The 22720-nt window shown below is 38.9% G+C and overlaps 2 protein-coding genes across 3 annotated transcripts; both read left to right on the forward strand.

The window, feature by feature from the left end:
- Window positions 1-59: 59 nt before the first annotated feature.
- LOC137107788 (adapter molecule crk-like) lies at window positions 60-8113 on the forward strand. Its single transcript, XM_067491776.1, has 3 exons — window positions 60-893; window positions 3798-4387; window positions 6208-8113. Exons 1-3 carry the CDS (start codon window positions 674-676, stop codon window positions 6340-6342), a joined length of 945 nt encoding a protein of 314 aa, XP_067347877.1. The 5' UTR covers window positions 60-673; the 3' UTR covers window positions 6343-8113.
- A 3122-nt stretch (window positions 8114-11235) lies between these two features.
- LOC137107791 (14-3-3 protein epsilon) lies at window positions 11236-22090 on the forward strand. 2 transcript variants are annotated; one of them, XM_067491783.1, is made up of 7 exons: window positions 11236-11481; window positions 14560-14759; window positions 15577-15683; window positions 17684-17890; window positions 18496-18632; window positions 18994-19048; window positions 21209-22090. In XM_067491783.1, exons 1-6 carry the CDS (start codon window positions 11418-11420, stop codon window positions 18999-19001), a joined length of 723 nt encoding a protein of 240 aa, XP_067347884.1. In that variant the 5' UTR covers window positions 11236-11417; the 3' UTR covers window positions 19002-19048; window positions 21209-22090. The 2 variants fall into 2 exon arrangements, with proteins under 2 accessions (XP_067347884.1, XP_067347883.1); XM_067491782.1 differs by lacking the exon at window positions 18994-19048 and having other exon boundaries at window positions 11240-11481.
- Window positions 22091-22720: the final 630 nt, after the last annotated feature.

Raw genomic sequence — 22720 nt, forward strand, 5'->3', positions numbered from 1 at the left:
ATGTATTTTTTAAACTCCCCTTTCCCCATGTAACTGCTGCAAAGTGACCTTAATGTTTGATTTTCAGCCTCAGAAGTCATTTTGTTTGCTTTTCCGTAAAGCGAAACAGTTGATCGTATGTGTTTGCTTGTGAACGCACAAAAAAATTTGGAGCAAGAAAACTTTGATGAAAAAAAAAACACGTTTAATTTTGCGTGTATTGAGCAATTGGTTGTTATTAGCGAATTTATCACATTGTTGGAATTATGTCGGTGAGTTTAATAAATGCACATTTAACAACCAACACGGTACAGTGTTGGAATAAAGGAAACAGAAATTGTGTAAAATGTATCTCCGACGCTTTAAGACGCGTGAATGCAGCGCTTCCCATGGACTAGGCTTCGCTTCCGGTAGATGAGGTCAACTTTTCCCTAGATCCGCCATTTCAGTTCCCGGAGTTTCTTGTTGCACGTTAGTAATGAATATTTTGTGTTGCTTTCACGTTTAAGCAGCACAGGGTTTAGTGTTATGGTACCGCGTTAACTCCGTCAACTCTGAACCCTGTGGGATCACTCGTGGACGGTAGATCATAGTTTTCCGGCGGCAGCGTTAGTCCACCAAAGTTTTTGTATGAGTTGCGGATAGGGAGAGGCGAAGGGGAAAGGCCTCAAGCCTCTGACAGGATTTCACAGCCATGGCCGGTAATTTTGATGCCGAAGACCGTGCTAGCTGGTACTGGGGAAGGCTAAGTCGCCAGGAGGCAGTTTCTCTTTTACAGGGACAGAGACATGGTGTTTTCCTGGTGAGAGACTCAATAACCAGCCCTGGTGACTACGTGCTGTCCGTTTCCGAGAACTCCAAAGTGTCCCATTACATTATCAACAGCATCAGTAACAACCGGCAGTCTGGTTCAGGTAACGATGAATTACTACTTCTGATTTCATAGGTAGCCCCCCCACTATTCACCTGAAGCTAAGGCTACAATAAGTCTATTAATGTTTAAATTTTCCAGCATGTGACCCCTCTCAGGATATGTCCCACCCTCTGATCAAGCTATGCCAATCAGCTGTTATGAAATGTCCAATTTAAATGGATTTTTGTAAATCTGTGATTGTACATGCCATTTATCACAGTTTATAGGGTTTTCTCTGTTATTGTACTGTCCCATTTAACTATGGCTGTAACTAATTAAACTAGCTGCCTAGCTTCAGCAGTTATGACTGAAATTGAATGTAGTATGTCTTATTATATCCTGTATCTGATGAACCAGAGGGAATCACTTCATGTGAGCAAGTCGCTTTGCAGAAGTTGTGAACTTGATCAGTAAAACATTTTTAGGTGGACAGCTTCTTAAATGGAGGTTTGTGTAAGTGTACTATTCAGCTCGCAGCCAGTCAGACTTATTTTATGCAACCAATTTACTTGAGACCAATAATTAGTTTTCATGACTAAGAGGTGAGGCGATGTTTTGTCCTTGTTTAGGCAGCAGGATGGTAGCTCAGCAGTGAGTGGTAGAGAGAGGTGGGCTGGGCTGCTGCTGCTGCTACTGCAGGCATGAATGAAACTGGGGAGACTGGGCTGTCACAACTCCAGGATGACTGGTCAGACTGGCGTCTGCGGAATGCTTGTGTTCCTGCTCTGTTGCACATACACAGCCTAACCGGTCTGCTGCTGTGCCTTTAGGTCTTGATGGCTATTGCCCAATGTCTGCCCTTTCTCAGTTTTCTAGCATTGGGTAATTTTTTTCTCTCTCATAATCAATTGTGGGACCGACATGGCAACTGTCTTCAGTCATTGCACTCAAATGTCAACACATCAGTCTACACTGTGGATACAACTGGGTGTTACTAGGGCACAGATTTGTCACCCTGAAGAGATTTATTTGTATTGCTCCTAGTGAAGCAGCTATCTGTATGAATATTTCTAGGCCATTTTGAACGACATTGTAAATCACTGTGCAAGTTCACTTTATGGCATTAATGGATTTACAGGATTTTTGCTTTAATGTGATGAATTACCTTTTTTTTTCTCGTGCATTTAAATAACCGTAATACCAAAAACCATACTTTTTGACTATTGCATTTACCATTGGTTTCTCATTTGAATTTCTAAAAGATAAGGCAGATGAGTCTAAAGGTGCTGGTATTCTTGCACCTCACTGAAACGATGCCTTAGTGTTTAAATTAAGAACTCTTGTAATGCATATTTGTGTTTTGTTCTATTTGCATGGAATAATATAGGAAAACTGAAAGGGGTGAATTTATGATGCTTTTATAATTTTCTGAAATGTTTTGGTACTGCTTAAAAATGGCAATTGAATATGTAGATTGTAGTGATATTTCAAGCAGACTGCTGTCTTCACTTAGTATCACAGGTGTCTAAATTGTAACGTCATTCAGCCTATTTAATTGTGTTGTCTGGTGTCACTGTGTGCACCGCACTGAACATGCAAAAGAAGATGCTCTCTGTGGCCATAAGGAAGCATGACATGCATGGCTAAGGTAAAGCCCAGAAGATCTTCTCCAAGTCAATGTTCTTGATAAGTTACTAACACTGTTAGTGTGATTAAGAAATTTAAGGTCCATGGGACTGCAGTACAGGACCTGGCTACAGTAGGAATCTCAAAAGAGCACGGTGAAATCAAATGATTATCGACACATGCTGTGGAGGAAGACACCACTCTGAAGCAGAATTATCTAAAACTGTCAAGATAATAACCCAAACATGCATCTAAAAATGCCCCCAAACTGTTTTGAGGTAGCCTGCTATTAGAACATCTATGTAAAGGGTTGACATTTGCAATACAATAGTACTTTGTCAGCTTAGACTGAAATCATCTTTCTTCAATAAGTAAATGCAAAGTAAAAAAAATACAGTAGTGACACTTAACTCTCATGTATAAAACACAAGTCATACAGTCATTCATCGAAACTGTTTCTGAGCTACATAATGCACCTGAATGCAATGAGTGCCTCCAAATTGTATTACAAAATATTAGGCTCATTCAGCTCACTTAAAGAATACTTTTTCTTTAAGTGGAAGGGTACCAACGCATTTATCTACATCTGTATCATAATGTGGGCCTGGGTCTGTATTATCTGTGGGCAGGGACATTAAGAGTTGTTACACTCTTACACTGTACTGAGCGTTTTTCATTGGCATGGGAGTTTTCCTTTCTTTTGTTTTTGATCTTATAAATACAAGAGGATTTCCTTTTTTTTGGTGTGGATTGGAAAAAGGTGGACAAGAACATGGTTGGGTCACAGTCAATCACAAGCAAGGAACTATGTGCTGCCATAGAACTGACTTTTAAAAAATGAGACCGTCGCCAGGCCTGTGCTGGCCTATGTGCTTGTTCCAGTGAAATAATTACTGACATTTGTAGGCATACAGGGGCAGGGGTTTTGTGCCAGTTTCCACAAGAAGTATGAAATGCGGTTTAGGATCGTTATTTGTTCAGCAATCAGAATGATTGTGTTCTGTGTGTAGGTTTGAAGTTGTGAATGATCCTTTATTTTTAACTTAATAAATGTGCTTTTGCTTTATTTGAACTTGATATTTTTAAATCTTTCAAACGGGGTATGAGCCTTATAATCTTGCACATAAGGTTAGTTCCCACCAGTATGCTGTGACTGAACTGTAGGAGAAGAATTAATCCTCTAGCTTGCAGTGTGAATATAAAGTTGGGACAAGCTAGTCGCTGCTGCAAGTAATTGTGGACCTCCTTGGTCTGTCCTCAGATATTTGTTGGTTCCTTTGCATCTACATTTCTATGTTGTACCTTCAACATAGTCACAAAGCTGTCTTTCCTTTGCCAGGTTTAGCTCCTCCTCGGTTTCGGATTGGGGATCAGGAGTTTGAGGCGCTGCCAGCCCTCCTGGAATTTTATAAGATCCACTACCTGGACACCACTACACTTATAGAGCCCATAGGTAAAGCCAAGCACACAGGTTTCACCAACCCCTCTTCTGCCTGTGTCCAACAACAGCCTGAAGAGCCTGAGTTTGTAAGGGCATTGTTTGACTTCCCTGGCAATGATGATGAGGACCTGCCCTTCCGTAAGGGTGACATCCTGCGTGTGCTGGAGAAGCCCGAGGAGCAGTGGTGGAATGCTGCTAACCAGGAAGGGCGAGCCGGAATGATCCCAGTGCCCTATGTGGAGAAGTTCCGGCCCGCCTCACCCACTACGGTCAGCCTGGGGTCTCCTGGTGTGGGCACTGGACAAGGTGTATTGGCCAGCACAGATGGAACAGGGGCCCCACTGTCCAACCCTCTGGGGGACCCAGGCCAGTATGCCCAGCCTGTAGTAAATACACAGCTTCCCAACTTACAGAATGGTCCTGTGTATGCTCGAGTCATTCAGAAGAGGGTGCCCAATGCCTACGACAAGACGGCACTTGCTCTGGAGGTAGTAGTTCCACCCACCATTCGTGATCTGCAAGGCTTACTTTCTGTTCACTGTTCTGTTTTTGTTTTTGTTCTCAGCTGAGGCAGCATAGATTGTCTTGATTGTTAATGGCTTACTCATGCATGTGAGCATACACACAAAGTATATTTTATAAATTTCAGTTGACAGTTGACATGAAAACACTCTCAGTGGGATGGCTCTGTAGTGAAAGGCAGACACTAATCCTTTACAATGGCCTCTCTTTATGTATGCATTTTGTCCCATTAGATTATTGTGAATGATACATTGTACATTGATTACCACTGGAGCCCAGCGTAACAAGTCACGTCTTTTTTTGTTGTTTTCACAGAACAGATACTATTTGTTTAGATTAGTAAATACAATATTCTCAGCTAATTTGTTGTGAGACAGAAATCTGTGCCTCTACATTGCATGCTTTGTTTGTTAGCCGGCTGTAGCTCACTCGGTAAAGCGGTCATCCACAAACCACAGGGTCTGTGTTCGATTCCTGGTCCTCCTGGCTACAAGCTGCAGTGTCCCTGGGCAAGACATTGAGCCCACAAGTTGTCCTCCTAGTGTCTGCTGGTTACTTATAATTCTCTTTGGATAAAGGCATCTGCTAAGTGATTAATTGTAACAAGTGATGGTTAATGAGCCTATCCAGCTCACTCCCAGCACAAAGATTATGTACTTTAGTTTTTGATTTAAAAAGTTTTCTTTAAATTGGCTAATGCTTTAATCAGTTCCAGTGCTACATAGCGATGGTTCCGATGCAGAACTGGTAGTGAAATAAACAAATTTATGTTAAACTGAGACTGAGCAGAAAAAGATACTAAGTTTAATTCAGTTTAACTAAATTTAGAGCTGACTGTAACTTAATCAGTAGCTTTGGTTACTTATCGGTTACTATGCTCAAATGTATTTTGTCACACATTCTACCTTTGGATAAGCACTGGTTTGGTACGAACTTTCAGCACAGCCACTCCATAAATTCCACGGCTCTTAGTTGTTGGAGCTCTTTGCAGCCCTGTTTATTTGAATCTTCCTAAGAAAGAAACACAGAACCACCATTTTGTTTGATTTAACAAGAGTGGATAGTGTGTATGTGTGCTGCTCTTTGAGATAAAGCAGACTAGATGTCATTGCACTGCATTATTTGACTTCAGCTGCTATTAAAATTGTTCACAATATATTTGTATGGGCTGCTCAAATAGAGACTGTAGTTAGGATTCACTTCACTCTCATTGTAGATGAGGACTAGCAAATAATTAATGTTTTATCTGAATAATTCTGATCTTTTCCCCTTTGTATTGCTGTTATGGCGGTTTCTTTGAAGTTACGGATGTTGCAATAATGGTGACAGATTGTTAAAATTAAAAGAGGAAAACACTTGACTTTTAAGGAAAGCAGCAGGTAGAAATGATTTTAAAAGTAGGCTTCAAAACTTGGAATTATCTTCATATAAACAAATAGGGATTTATTCTCTAAGGCTTCTCACTGACACTACAGTATTGATTAGTTCTGACAACAAAAGTCAAACGAGTTGCCATACTATGTCTAAACTATTCTATATACTATATGCACTAAATGTCAGTCTAACTGGGGTGTCTAGATATAGTTTTACTCTTTTGCAGTTGTCAAAATGAAGATGGATCAGTCAGATCAAAACATGATAGTAATTGAGTCTGACATGAAACTTATTTTTGATTTCCATGAGCTGATGATGAGAGGTAATACAAAGCAGAGAGAAAGTGTTCTTTTGTGAATCATTTTCCGATCTTTCTATTTTTTTTTTTTTTTTTTTTTTTTTTTTTTTTCAGGTGGGAGACATGGTTAAAGTGACCAAAATCAACGTGAATGGCCAATGGGAAGGTGAGTGCAAGGGCAAACGAGGCCACTTTCCCTTCACCCATGTTCGACTGCTGGAACAATACCATCCTGACGACGAGAGCTGAGAAACGCACTCACTCCCATCACATCGACAGTCTCCAGCACATCTCTTCTCTTCTGGCCATTTTGTCATACTCTGGGAGGGGGAAAAAGATCTACAAGCACACAGTAAAAGAACTTCTAATTTTATTTGGTCAAGCTCTCACCTTGCCAACCCAAGCCGTGCCGCGTACGCTGGGATAATGTCATTTTGATGGACATCAATGCAACTAAGAGTTTACTCCAAGTTCACACTGATATTGGTTTGCGCCCAAAAGCCTTTTTTTCTTTCTTTCTTTGTGTTTATTTTTTAAGCTACCAATAGCTATTGCTAATGTTGGCTTCCTTATGATCACAGCCACATAAAAAAAAAAAAAAAAATCTCCAAAACGTGTAATGACATGTTTCTTTCAAGTGGATAGCAGCTGTTATTGCTTTTTATGCTGTATGCTTTTCTTTGGTGCAGATCTGGATTTTAGGCATTGGAGCCGTTCCTCTATGAACAGTCAGTACACAAAGTGATGACACGCAGTTGATGAGCAGCTTTGGTGCTTTGTATCGATTTGTGCTGAGAAAAGATTTTGGCCTTCGCACATAGCAAGTACAGAGAATTAGATGCTACTATGCAGAGTCGTACAGTAAAATAAATGAACGTTTTCTCCACACGTGCACAAAGCCCAGATGGTTCGTTTAACACAAGCCCCAACATGATATATTGAACCAGTGTGCTTTGCAGAAGTAAAAAAAAAAAGCGTCGTACCTTTTTTATTTTTATCATCCGCCCATCTCTACTATGTGTAGCATCATAAAGGGCTATGACCAGACATTCACTGGAAATGGAATGAAATTAGTTTTAATTCAGAATCGGTTGTATTAGCCACCAGTAACTAATGCCAGTCAAATCTTAGTTTACACAACGCCAGACCAGTATTGAATTTTGCACCATACATGCATAGCAGTCCACATGCTCTTCCCCTCTACCTATCCGCACCCACGATATTCCATTCGTACAGAAGGGAAAAATCGATTGCACGCAGGAGACACAACACGCTTCTCTCACAGAATTATGAATTTGTGAGGTTTTTTTTTATTGCTAGACTGTGAACCTCAGTAAAACAAGCAAAGACTTTTCCCAAAGATGCCATATTGTTGAAGACATTACTTTTACTTAAGGTGACTTCAACTTACTACCAACTACCCACACTAGAAAACAAGTCCTCTTTACTTTGTACTAAAAGTGGGAAACATTATTATACTATATATACCAAAAGATCATACATGGCAGATACTGCAATTATTTTTTTTCCCATTCTCATATTTGATTTAATTTTGTTACCAGAGACAATTATTAGTTCCTAATATAAAATGCTATTGACTGCCAACATGGATGACTTCAAATGCAACTGTGTTTGGGGGGGAGGGGAGCTAAGAACCATCTCGTGGAGGAACAAAACATCTCCACCCAGCCACCCTCCCTCCCATAGCTGTCTTAGATGTAGAGATGAGATGAGAAAAGCTAAAGGAATTTATTGTCTTCCAGCAGAGTTTTTTTTTTTTTTAAGATATGTCACCCTGAACACTAATCCTGTTGCATTTTTGTGTATAACTGGTAAAATTGACATTAAGCCACTTTTTCACTTTTTGTGCCACTAAGATAATGTGATTGACACTTGCTGTAGGTTGGATTCTCATCAGCTTCTTGCATGTTAAAAACACATGCTATGAATACACATAAAGCTTTTGTAACAGGCCCACAAAAAATAATGCCAATATAAAAATAAAATGTTGTTTTACTTAGCTAAGTTTAATTTTCCAACATCTGGTTTTAGAATTTGCTGCCAGGTGATTGTTTAGACTGCTTTTTAGCAAATACAGGCACAACAACTTGGAAGGCCCTTTTCAATATTATCTCGACCTCGTTAGCCTGAGTAACCTATTCTCCTAAAAGTGTTAAGGAAAATTTAAATATGGTTTGAAACTTGTATCATCTTTTCAATGCAGTGTATATGTTGTCTATGCTGACAATGCTAAACTACAGTAGGAACAAGGCAAATCACAAGTCCCAACTGTGTTTAACAATGTTGTCCTTTGTCGGTCACTGGGGAGGATCTGATGAGTAACATCCTCTCTACCTCATGTCTATAAGAAAAGCGGAGTTTAACAGGAATTTACTGACCTGAAGCCAAAGGCTTGTTCAGTCAGTATTTTTGATGTGCTAAGATGAACAACACACAGCCAAATGGTTTCAATAGCACTGACACAGAGTTTTTGTGCTTACTAGATCACAGGTTTAACACAGTACTGGGATCAGATGTATAAAACTATGCCTATAAAGAAAAATTATTGATATGTCACTTCCCAAAAATGTACATTATTGAACATACTCTGTGTTTAAAAAAACAAACATTTCAGGTAAAACAGATTTTTATTTTTATTTTCAGAATTTGGGAAATATAAGCTAAGAGAGTGAATGTAATACAATTCTCTTAGTTTTAAGCCAGTTTGAGTTAGTACAAATGTGATGTGGTGTAAAGTTAAACTAATGATGGGTGACACCTCATGGAGTGTACGGCACAGTTCCCCAACTGTGCTGACCGTGTTGACACTGTGCTGGTGTATCGCTTAATAGCGACATCTGCTGGATTACAAAAACATTGCAGCCAACCTGGATAAAGCGTGTGGAGACTGAATTGGGTTCATCGCTTCTGACATGTGGATGAATGCTCATGTTTACACAACCAGATGATAATAAAGTGCTAACTGAATGAAAGAGAAGTGTATATATTCCAATTAATTTGAGTAGAACCAAACAAGATTTCTATGATTGATAAAATACAGAATGTACAAACATTTTTTTTTGCAAGGAAGTAAAAGTGAAAAACGTGGAATCAAAGTGAAAATGTTGTTATGTCATTTATGAAAAATAAGTGAAAGTGGTGGTTGTGTTATTTTAAGAAGTTTTTGTAGCATGTTGGGACCAAGGCGATTTTGTCTCTGAGATCAGTTCTCCTGCTTTGGAAAAAACTCTTGCACAAGGTACAAGATGAGGCGGGAGTACATAAAATATTTTAAAGAAAGTTTGTAGAGGTGCATCGATGAACCGCTTCTGGATTATGTGTGGAGTAGAGCCGAATATTTTACCTGCAAATAAAATGAAAAGCTAATTCCTGTGGGAAAAAAAGGTTAAATGAGTCCTTCAAAAAGGAATTTGAACATAATTAACTCAAATGGAAACGGAAAAGGAAAACATTTATCTTATTTGATGTTATAAGATCAAACTGATTCCAGACTGGGAAAAAAAACTTTTTCTCGATGGTTCCATAAATATCAGCGGATAATGACGAAACAAAACTAACACAAACAGCACCAAACCAAGTCTCCTGTCAGCATGAATACAGTCAAAAGTAGCGCTTCACTTCCTTCACACAGCAGCTGCGTTGCTGACGTGATTTTTCTCAAAGCGATTGTTTGACCCATCACTAAGTTGAACTGCATTTATATTAGATGCAATCAGATGCACATTTATTTATATTTATTATTTACTGATGGAAACTTTTACCAATGCACCAGACAGAAAATGAAACTGTATTTCTTCAATGTCATGTCCTAAGCATTCTCGAAAAGACGTGTTAATTCGTATGCAGTTGATCAATTATATAAAAAAAGCCAACAGTGGTGTTAGAGATCTGTCTGATGCACCTGCGAACAACTTCAAAGTAAAATTTGTGGTCCATATTTAAAAGTGCTGATGTATTTTCTGCTTTTGGTCTAACACAGAAATAATGTGTAGAAATTTTGGGGTTTTGGGTTTACGATGTTTGCAAATTGCAACTTGTTATTGAGAATTTAGGAAATTATTTTTTGTAAGCTACATTAATGCAATATTTTTATTACTATGATAAAAGAGTCGCACCTGTGGGTCATGCTGCCCTGTGTATAATAATAATAATAATAAACACGTGCAACAATTCAAAGTCCCCATATTGCATGTTTTTTTTTATTTAAAAAATATTAGGCTCAAATTAATACTCAAATTATTACGCACTAATTACAATTACTGGTGATATAAAACCAACGATCAACGGTCTTTGGCTTGTCCCGTTGGGCCGAACGTTGATTTTTCATGTTATTACGCTGGACGCCCTTCTTGTCGCAACCTAGTCATTTTATCTGGGCTGGGGACCGGCATGAAATGAAATTATAATTTATTGTCGGCTATTACTTCTGACACCTACCTTTAGGGTCCATTTTATAATGGTGCCAGATAGTCTTTTTCATATGGGTTATTTTGCTTATTATCATTATTATTTTAAGGTCAAGAGCGTACTGCATACACTACATAGCAAATGATCTAACATTAAGATTTTCACATTTCATTTCAATCTCAATGCCAATTTTTGTGATTATTATAAGCTTTATACTTTTATTGTTGTATCACTTAAAGAGGACCAGGACAAGCATTTAACATTTATCTTAAAGAAAGAATACATTTTCTTGAGCACAAATAGTATGTATATATATATATATATATATATATATATATATAAAATGTCAAGCTTCTTGTAAGTTGTATTTTAATATGGAAACAGCACTTGCACTTAGGTTACAAAATTGTATGATATTAGAAAATACTTAAACTCTGCAAATATTTTTTAATTAATTAAATTGTAAGAAGAAACGTCAGTATCTAACTAAATTGCAGTATTGATATAACTTGGTAAGAATACAAAGAGAATGATTACTTGCATTTTTTAAAAACGTACAATTCTTATTTGTGTTTTAAAACCTATGCCACGCTAGAAAATAGAAGAGCAGAATTGCTGAGGGGATTGTTAAGAAGCCAGCTGACACTGCATTTGGACGTGTTTCAGTTGAGTTTGGTCGGAGGCTTATTTTAGGGCTTTGCCTGGGAGCTGATCAAGACTGATGCGTGGGTTTCCCGGATGGAGCGGCGACGCCATCTTTACACCAGTATCACCGGTGGGTCTTCGGTTCAGTGGAGTGACGGTGCTGCTGCTGATCCACCACCAGGAATCGCCGAACAGCCGATAATATTCCCTTTCCGCCGAGACGCCGTGAACTGCTACAATACTCGAGCATCATGGCAGATAGAGAGAACTTAGTATACCAGGCAAAACTCGCCGAACAAGCGGAGAGATATGACGGTAAGTCGATGTGTAGGTAACGGTCAGCGCAGAATTCCTGGCCCCTCCGTCTCTCTGCGTAGGGGGCTCGGAGAGGCAGGTAAAGCTGTTCACATGGATTTGTTGCTTTGGAAGAGACAAAATGGCGGAGATTTCTCCAGCCGATTGAGTTCTTATACGCTTATATTAACCACAGCACACTCATGCTGTCTGCTTAATGTAATATAATTCCGTTATTGGGTTTTCTGGCGTCTACCTAACATTCATGTTGCGAGGTGAGCTAAGCTAGTCCCACAGCAGCGCTGGCGTTAGGGCGATAGCTAACTACAGTGCTAACTAGCTGGCTATGCTGCCTTCAGAGCCGACACGCGTCACGCCGAACTCCATTCAGAAAACACCGGTAACGACACAGAAAACGTCCACACCCCATCTTACCACGAGTTACACGCATGTGAATCGGTGCTATCTGGTGACAAAGCCAGGGTCATTTCTGGGGCAGAAAGCGGCGATAATTTATTTGATGAGTGTCATGGTTAATGGTAACGTACCGCCCACACCTTGTGTTTTGGAAAGGGGACCCCAGCCAGTTTGGCACCGTGGCTGACGCTAATGGAAAAGTTCATCGTGTTTGCTGTGTATAACATTGCATTCCATCACCTCCTAACGTCTCCGTTATCCCTTACGAGGCGAATGAAGTAAAAATGAGCACGTTTCGGACTATAAAAAGTGACAAAGTTTGCCTTGCGTTTGTGGTAACTGGACATTACTGCGGCTTTGATGTCAGATCGCCGCTCGACTGCGTGGATAATTGATTGATAGGTGCAGCACCGGTGGTGATAGGCGGGGCAGTGATCATTGTTGCCATGTGATGGGTGGCAGAACGAACATCTCCACCAAAATTTCATCTTGAGCATACTGATTTATAATTAAAGCATTCAGCACTGAGTTGCAACTTCAGCAAAGTTTTAGGTTACCAGACCCAGTTTTAGGTCTAATTGGCAGGTAAAAAACAGTTTGAGTTAGCCATAGCCATATACTGAGTTGATTAATAACTAGAATTTTCTGTCGATCAACTACAATTAATGGACTATTAATTCCCAAACTAAACGCCGGTAAGCTAACGGTTAGTGTTATTGGACTTTACTTTTGAGAATACCCCATTCGGAAGATATTCTGATCGCACAGTGACTACTGTCCATTTGCTTTATAGCCTCTCTGCATTAATATTGACTGAACAGGCTGTTTAGAAAAAGTATGACAATGTGGTGTTCATCCCAAAATTCCAGTTCCTACAGCTCAATTTGTTTGAACAATGCATTTATTTTGAAGGGCTGTTTTTCATTTCTGAAGTTATATTTTGTAAATAGTTTTATGGATTATTAACCACATGAACAAAAAGTGGATATGAGTCTAGGGACATTTCTTTTTCTGGAGTTGGGGTGAGTAAGCAAGGAACAGAAACATGCTGACCCTAAATCAAGAAGAAATGAAGCCACACAAGTAGCTGCTGAAGAACAGGCTCTTTTGAAGGTTGTGTTTTAGTCGTCATTTTACCCATAGTAACGTCGTGCTGGAACTAGAAGTCAACAAGCAGTATGTATGTTATACTACACAAATCAAGAAGACCAAGGGGTTAATTAGGTGTCCTGTTGTATAAGGTGAATAGTTTACTGTACTGCAATAGCACTATCTATTATTTTCTGCTACTACTTACAACATTGCATTCCACTTATGCATCCGAGGGAGTAAATTTGATAAAATGTGATCTATTCAGTAGCTCTGAAGAGCTTGTAATGCTGACAAAAATGTAAGAATAACAGAGGTCACTGAGTTTCTTAATGTGCAGGCCAGTCAGGAGGATACAGTGATCAAAGCTTCTTAGCACTCTTCCTGGATTCTAACCATTGTGTATTGAATTAAGCCAGAGTGTTTCAAAGAACACTGCAGTTGGGCCGTTTATTTGAAGTTAAGTCATTTGAATGGCACAATGGTATTTGCCTCCAGGCTAGCATGTTTGGGGTGGGAGATGTGACCCATCTACAGTGTCCCTGGGCAAGACAAGGAACCGCTAACAGACCATCCCCAGTCCCAAGAGGGTTTCGTCATAAAAACTGCGCTAAATCGACATGCAAACAAATGATCTGCTGTGGCGACCCCGAACTTGCGGGATAAGCCAAAAGGGAAGGGGAAAAAAAATGAATAACCGTGAAAATGTTGCAGTTTAATAAAATCATATTTGATCCTGCTCAGCCCTCTGCTTCATTGTCCTTGCTCAGTGCCAGCACTACAACATAGGTGGTGAATCTCTGCATTAAGAGTTTATCCTTTGGCAGTTTCCCAGGGGATACCCAGGGTGACACAGACCTTTCTTGGCTCTGCGCAATGGTTTAAAATATTAATAGATTAAAAAAAAAAAGAATATTTTCTATTAAGAAAATTAGCCTATACCCTTAGCCCCACATCATTAATAATTGTAATAGGAGAGACACTGTTAAATTTACACTAAAATTACAAAATCATATTTTCCCACTTGCTGCTAAATAGTGTTGAATAATGCTGGTACTTTTTTATTATTATTATGACTACTATTAATTTATTTATTTTATTTATTTATTTATTTATTTTTTTATTTTTAAATTTCTTCCTCCACTCAAGTTGTTTTAGTTAAAGCATTAAAAACGTAACAATTCATCAGTAAAATCTCATTAATGAAGCTGTATCCATGTTACTCCGGTTCTGTCATATGCTAAAAACAAACAACAAAGTTCTTGTCCAAGTATCAGTTTTGCTCTAATGATTAGAAAATGTTTTTGTTTATTTTTATTCTTGTCTTTGGGCTTGTCCCAAAAGTTTGGGGTCACCAAAGCAGATTATTGTTAACCCTTTACAATTTTACGGGCTTGGGAACGACAGATTTAGGGAGGAGCAGTTTGGGGTTCAGTGTCTCACCCAGGGACACTGCGACATGTGGTCGAGGAGAGCCTGCCGCAAACCTCCGACCCTGTAGTCTGTGGGTGGCCACTCTACCAACTCAGCCACTACGCCCCATAATGGTTACGAAACCCATTACCGACTGTAATTTGTTACTTTGTCTTACAGAAATGGTGGAGTCCATGAAGAAAGTGGCTAGTATGGATGTGGAGCTGACGGTGGAGGAAAGGAACCTGCTGTCAGTAGCATATAAGAATGTGATTGGTGCTAGAAGAGCATCCTGGAGAATAATCAGCAGCCTTGAACAGAAGGAAGAAAACAAAGGCGGCGAAGACAAACTAAAGATGATTCGAGAATACAGGAAAACGGTCAGACACTGTTAGAAACCAAAACATACTTTTTACTAACACCGAACTTTGCATCAAATAGTAGATGAACATTGATAAAATATACACAGGTCAGGGTTACTATTATGACCACCTGTGCAGTTTAATGCACCACATTACTGCGGCTCTGCCATTAATTCTAGTTTCTGAGAAATTATAACCATGTTAAAGTTGAATTCATGGCAGAGCCGCTGTACTGGATTGCAATAAACTGCACAGGTGGTCATAATGGTAACCCTGATCGGTGTAAATGAGATTTAGACCGAGATTAGACCCGATGGATCTACACCCGGAATCTAGATCGGCTCTAGCTAGATCTAGATCTAGATCCCCTTACATCTAGATCCGGATCCAGATAGATCTAGAAAGATTTAAAAAAAAAAAAAAAAAAAAAGGTTTTCCGTTACTGCTGCTAATACAGTTGCCCACAACTTTCACTGTGTAAAAGCAAAATCTAAACCTAGTACAGTTTAATTTAGGTCACGTTAACATATACTGATGATAAAAATATCAGATGGTGCCGACTGACCCTAAACCTAAAGCACACGAGACCCAGTTGGCTTTTCAGTGACAAATGCTTTAATGGGGACTGCCCCATAGCTGCACTGTATATCTCTACCTCATTTAACACTGCTGATGTGCAATTAGTCAGATTTTAGACCAAAGCATTGTCATTCACAGGGAAATTAATTGTTGCAATTGCACCATTGCTAATTCCTGGAGAGACTGTTTAAATTCAGAAACTCTAGTATTTTCTGTGACTGCCAACAGTAATGTTTGCATGTGTTTATTTCTGCAGGTTGAAAAAGAACTGAAATCAATCTGCAATGACATTCTGGATGTACTGGACAAGCACCTCATCTTAGCTGCAACCACAGGAGAGTCAAAGGTTTTCTATTACAAAATGTACGTATTTAAACGTGTGTGTTTCTCTTAGATAGAATGGATTTATTCTAATTATTTACATGTTTATAAAGTTACAAACAATGTGATTTGACTGGATAATAGAATTATTTTTCCCCCAGTTCAGTCAATAACATCACGTTTCACACCATACCATACACATCAATATAATTTTCTAGATTATTCTTTGGGATATACAACGCAGTTGGTTTCCCCTTTTATTAAATGAAAAAGGTTATCATTTCATTTTCACACCTCTGTTCCTCTAAAGTTGTCCACGCACTTTAAAGCAAACCGTAAAAATCTAATCTCTCATCGTTCCAATCCAGTTTTTCTGGTAATTGTTATACTTTTGTGTCTATTTGAACTACTTCCTTTTAGATTTGCAATGCAGCGTAACAAAGTAATAAAAGTTTGTTGTTAAATACAACCTGGCTGCTCAACATTAACTAAAAACACAGTTACTTGACTGAACCTGCATTTATTTTTTTGTTGGTCATGTTTTATGTGTACATTTACAGAACTATTTTACTAAAAGTCAATCATTTAATGATTTATCAGAAGAACTTTCAGTGTCTCGTCCTGTCTAGAGCAGCCCAGTACTTTTTTCCCATTTAATAGTTTCATCAAAGGTTCTATGATGCTGAGGTCTATAGAGGAAATGTGATGCACTTCTTGCTGTTCCAAGCCTTCTAAAAAAACCTGATGGACAATCCATCTCTACCACACAGATTAAATCTACAAAATACATCATACTTGCATGTAAAACAGTACCTCTCATGCACTAAATGTAAATTGGCTGTCTAACAGTCACTTTGATCACATGATTTTCAGTCTGCATTTGGGTAGCGCAGGATAATGGTTTACAGTTGGTTTACTGTAAGATGTAGAAGTAGTAGAAACTGCACATGTACTAACCTCCAAGTTATTTTATTCACTTGTCTCAAATATCAGTCATTATTTTAATAATAATGTGATGAGAAGTTTATTAAAGTCACTAAAAATCCAGTGAGACATTCAAGATACAAAGAACATCCCATAGGGAAATTGCGTTGCCTTGTTGCAGCTGCTCTCCAGGCGAAAAGTAGTAAAAGCACCTCAACCAAACCAAGTAACCACATAGACAAACAAATACAAACTACTGTAATACAACTTAACACAAAATTAAATAAATGAGGTAGATAAATGGCCACTGGGAGAAAGGATCTCCTGTGGAGGACTGTGATCAGTTTCTGGCTGAAAATGCTCTTCTGTGGAGGACTGTGATCAGTTTCTGGCTGAAAATGCTCTTCTGTGCAGCCAGAACGATGTGGAGTGTCTGGGAGAGATTGTCCAGGATTAAGAGGAGTTTGGACAACAATCTCCTCTTATTCACAACATGTAGAGGGTCCAGCTCTTTCCCTAGAACAGAACCAGCCCAGTCATTTACAGTCTGCCACCTTTTTATATTGCTGCCCCAGCAAACCACAGTAAAGAAGATGGAGATGGCTACTACTACCACTATAGACTCATAAAACATCTGCAGCAGGGTGCTGCAGATGTTGAAGGACCTTAGTCTCCTTAGAAAATACAGCCTGCTCTGTTTTCCCTTGTAGATTGATGCTACATTAACTGACCAGTCCAGGTTATTGTCCAGGTGGACACCCAGGTATTTGTACTCTAAAACCATCTCCACCCCCTCTCCCCGTATAGAGAGAGGATTGACAGGAGTCCCGGACTTCCTGAAGTCCACCACCAGTTCCTTTGTTTTGCTGATGTTGAGCTGGAGATGATTGTGCTCACACCAGTTAACAAAACTGTCCACCACTGATCGGTAATATGTTTAAAGCCCTGTTCACTGTAAATTGTGTTTTAATGCAAGGGTGTAACTCTTTGTGTATTTGTCACACACTGTACAGTGCACAATATTCAATTCAGTACAACTGGGTTGTTAATTTGTCAGATGTAACTGTGGATTCTTCCTGTCATATGGAAATGTAATCCATGTTGTTCCCTCTGCTCAGGAAGGGAGACTACCACAGGTACCTGGCAGAGTTTGCCACTGGCAATGACAGGAAGGAGGCAGCAGAGAATAGTTTAGTAGCATACAAAGCTGCTAGCGACATTGCCATGATCGAACTCCCTCCAACGCACCCCATTCGTCTTGGACTGGCCCTTAATTTTTCAGTTTTCTATTATGAAATCCTCAACTCACCAGACCGTGCTTGCAGGTAGGTGTAATGTTTACGTCTAGTATTGCTTGGGAGCTGGCTTCTTGAATATATGTTCGGAATGGAACTAGTGTTTAATATTAAAAAAAACTTAGAGTATAACCACTGTACACCCTCATTCAGCACGCAAACTTCTAGAAAGCAAGCTACCAAAATATATTTGTAAATAGGTTTTATATTTTCTAAATTTAAATATATACTATATTAGATTTACAAGCTGGACAGAAACTCTTCTTTTGACGTTCAGCCCCCAAAAGGGCATAACGTGCACTTTCCAGTGTATAAGAGAAATTCCTGTTTTTATGTCATTCTGCCATGATTCTTATCCTACATGGAGAGAAAATGCAGAGTGTGTGTCCCAGCTGTCAGACATTGTTGCAGAAACCTGACATCTTGGATCCAGTTCTTACAGGGAACTGACACATAACCCTACTGACTGCACTACTGCAGATGTTACCAGAATCAAACACTCTACGTGGTGAAATTCCCTATAGTATAGACAGTCGAGATAGTTGTGTAAGTTGATCTGACACTGCAGTGTAAACTGCATACCCATCTGTTTTCTCGTGTGTGAAAGTGATGATTTCCAACTTCTCTGCTGATAGGTTGGCAAAGGAAGCATTTGACAATGCCATTGCAGAACTGGATACGCTGAGTGAGGAAAGCTATAAGGATTCAACACTTATTATGCAGTTGCTACGGGACAACTTGACATTATGGACCTCAGATGTGCAGGGAGACGGTGAGAGAGCCATTCCTTTCTTTTCTGGATATTATAGGTGCTTGAGCAGCCTAGCTGATTTATTAATTTATTTATTTATTTATTCATTCATTCATTCATTCATTCCCCTGATTCTTCACCAAATCTTTGGAAATGCATTTCTATAAAGAAATGTCTTCAAGTTTGCTGACAGGGTCTCAGCAAATGTCTATATTAAAAGCTTGGCTACGTTCAAAAATCATCTAGAAAATAATAAAACCTAACCTTTTCTCTAACCTTTCAGTGCAGTGGTTCCTCCGAAATCAGAAGCACATCTCCATCTTTTCTCTCTCAAGCTCACTCACTGTTTGTAACTTTTCATATCTTCCTTATTCTTCTATAGATTCTTAAGGACTCCCCTCTTCCTACACTGTTCCTCCATTATAGAAGGGTATTTTGTAAGTCCTTCTTCCTGTCTTGGTCTTTTTTTCCTACCTAAAACTATCACGCTGTCGTTACTCTAATATAAATCCCTAACTTCTTCACAGCACAATGTCCGGCCTCTATAGCATTATGGAGCTGTACTTGTTAAATCACATTTTCCACTTTTTTTTTTTTTTTTTTTTTTTTTTTGTTTATGGGAAACTCTAGAGCTGTGTGTTTTAGTGTCTCCAGAGTGTCCGCAAGTCGGAAATACTTCAAATCATCGCAGCGTATGTTTACTTCTTACCCAGACAGCTGATTCCCAAATAATGTTCCATAGAAAGCTGAAGTTCTGACTTGGCATCCTGGCTAGCTGCTGCTGCGTTAGCTTTAATTAATCGGTAATCTGTCAGTAAGCATCAGTTCAAGATAAAGAGAGAAGATAGGAGTATTTACTAAAGCACTTAAAATTAGCTTTTGCGTTTGAACCACAGTTAGTTTAATATGTTTGCCAGGTTCAACCAAGGTAATTTGATGTATTCTCCAGGGCCGTCAGTAGTTGTACCATGTTTAACTCACTCTCTTGATGTAGGAAAGAAATGTACCACCATAGACAGTGTTCCATGAGCAACTACTGGAGCACTTGGGTCAGCATGCTCTGACCAGCTGAGTCATCTGTACAAAGGTTTAGGAACTCTATTAGACAATGGCTGGTTGTCTAATTTAACAGAGTAGAAGTTGTGTATAGAGAAATAAATTCAAACATGTTATTACTGAGATTAAAATAGTCTTATTTCTAAGTATAAATGACAAATCTGTCAAGAAAACTATAGATAAGATAACCTTAAAGTTTTGAGTAAGCATTTTGTTTTCAAAGCTAAAAACAGCATCTTAAACTTGCCCCTGCTCTGGTCCATGGCTCTAACTGACCTCCTGTCCACCTGTGGACACAGAATCTAAACTGACAATATTAAAACTGAGCTGTACACTATATTATTTTCATTTAAAGTCTTGGTTCTCTATAAAAATAAAATAAGTTAAGAAGTTAGCTTTTCCACTGTTATGGGGGTAAAAAAGATTGGATTGGTATAATTGACCGTTAAATGAAACAGAATCCACTTGCGGATACCCTGCTCGTTACTGTGCATGTCAGTGTCACTGAACGCAGCCTTGTGAGCTTCACAGTCGATCGTATCTGGATGAGGTAGAATTTGGAAACCTGGGATGCAAAAGACAAACGGCAGTAAGAGTTAAGGCTGCTGCTCGGTCTCCTGTGGCTTTCTCACATCCCAGTTAGCTGTGGTGCTAATGAGCACTGTTGCAGTTTCTAGTTTAATCATGATAGATTGTTGAGCCTTTGTTATTTGTGCCTCTTAATTCTTCATTACACGGATGGCTGTGCTGTCTCTATGGTAACCTGAGCAACAAATTGTAGGAGTTCACAAGGCATTTTACTCCCTAGTAAATCTGTCCACAGCTTGTCCAAAAGACACGGAATTCACTCTCACAGGCCGGAATGTCATAAAGACACCGCAATCTTCTTTCACTGTCTGTCTTTGCATTGCATTACTAACTAAGCATCAGGCCACAAAACAAGTTGCATATCCAGATGTTGAGATGATAATATTAACATGGTATCATTTTAAATGCTAACTCTGTCTGCACAGTTTGTTTGTTTTTTGTTTATTTGTTTTAAAATGTTTTGCTGTCCAGTCTTGGTTTACTTGGCCATCATCACCAACTCAGTAGTTTACACTAAAATGTTATTCACTGTCATTGTTCTGAACCTACACAAATGCATTCTTGTTTGTCCTGACAACATGAAACTGAATATGAAAACCCTCACAAAACATATGAACTTTGAACCCCTTCAGCACACACAATGAAATGGGTTGAAGCACAAGAAGAAACCACAACGGTCAAATTAGAGGAAAAATACACTCTGCACAGCTGATTTAAATACAACTTGGTGTTGCTGAAGAAATAAGGTGTGAGTCAGTTGTGGAAGTAATATGATAGTTTAATCATTCACTCTAATGCTGTTCAGCTGTTTAATAACACACCCTGTGTTAACCTTGTGGAAGCTTTTCCTGGCTGATCTGTTCATCAATAAGCTGCCATGGAATATGTCTTATTGAGCATTTAAAGAGAACTACAGCCTCCTTAATTATTCCTCATTTTTGTCTTTATCTCAGGTGAAGAACAGAACAAAGAAGCACTGCAAGATGCGGAGGAAGAGGCCCAGTGAGACTGAACAACCCATGAAAACCTCTCCTCCTCCTAAATTTCTCTCCTCCCAGCACTAGCTCCTGTCCCCAGCCAGTTTTTAGCTGGGGTTTATACTGCAGCCCACACTCTCTCTATCTTTTCCTATTTCTGCCCATCGGTCTCACTTTTTCTTCTCATATGCACGTCTCCCACTTCCCTAAAGGTCCACTCACGCCTTCATTTCCTCTCCCAGGGGTTTTACCTTTCCTTTAAGAACACCTTTTGCAAGCCTGTACCCCTTAAGGTTCATGTCCTCTTTTATAGCTCTTACTTTGCTTTATCATCGGTTGCCAACTTTGCTTGCCTGTATTTGTTACATGCATACACAAGTTTATTTAAAGATAATACTTTGCTGTTCAACTTTTTTTGTGTGTATGTGTGTTTATGAACAATACATTATCCCTGATTCTGTCATTCAATTTGGCAACATTTCAGTTCTCAAATTGAAGGGAAACAGCAATGATAAAAGGTGTAAAAGGGATGTGTTAAAGCTTTTAGAACAAAGTGCCCTCTTTATGTTGTGGTTACTAAACTTGCTTCCTCATCACATCAGCAACTATTTTTTAATGACAAGAATGTCTCCCTTCTCCAAACATCGCTCTGACCTCTGTCTTTGTCCACTCTTGGACCAAGTATTGTGCTGCAAGGCTGTAGTGCTTTTGCAAATCGCAGATAGTTAGGTAATGGCTTTTAGCAGGCAAAATGTTTATACATTTGGGTGGGTGGGTGTGTGTGGGAGGGAAGGGAATGCTTAACACTCTTGATTGTAATGTAATGCAGTTTTGCATTGGCACTATATATATATATATATATATATATATATATTAAAAAAAAAAGTTTGGGAAATACAGGCCTGCTATATCTTTACCCCCTGAATCTTTCATGTTTCAATGTCTCCTCTCTTCCTTCTGTTCGTTATGTGTAACGTGAATCTGATTTGTACTACTGGAAATTCTCACCGGAGCCACAAGTACCATCTGTATTCTTACTGAAACACAGCATGGAATTAACATTAAACTTCAAATTGAAAAATGTTAAATCTGCATGTGTGAGATGTCTTTTTCTAGTGCTCCAAGTGACACACATTGAATCTGATTTTTTGCTCACTAGGGGGCATTGCTGGATAGCAGCAGAAAAATAAGGGAATCATGCAATTGAATATGTATTTGTATTTGCTATGGGGGGGAAGTACCAAGTTACATCAAAGTACAAATATACTCCTGTAAAAATCTTGTATTTTAAAAAAAGGTGAAGACTATCGTTATGCTCCAAGTATTAAAATGGCCCCTCTGACAATGCATGATTAATATCAACACGTGTGAACCTGATTATTTTAATTTTTAACTAATTTGAAGTAAGTGGTTTTAATTCAAGCTGTCCAAAAAAAAAAATCTCTGTCTATCTATATCACACACGACATTTAAAATTTAAGGCTCTAA

The sequence above is a fragment of the Channa argus genome, chromosome 22 (genome assembly GCF_033026475.1).
Source record: "Channa argus isolate prfri chromosome 22, Channa argus male v1.0, whole genome shotgun sequence".
Lineage (NCBI taxonomy): Eukaryota > Metazoa > Chordata > Actinopteri > Anabantiformes > Channidae > Channa > Channa argus.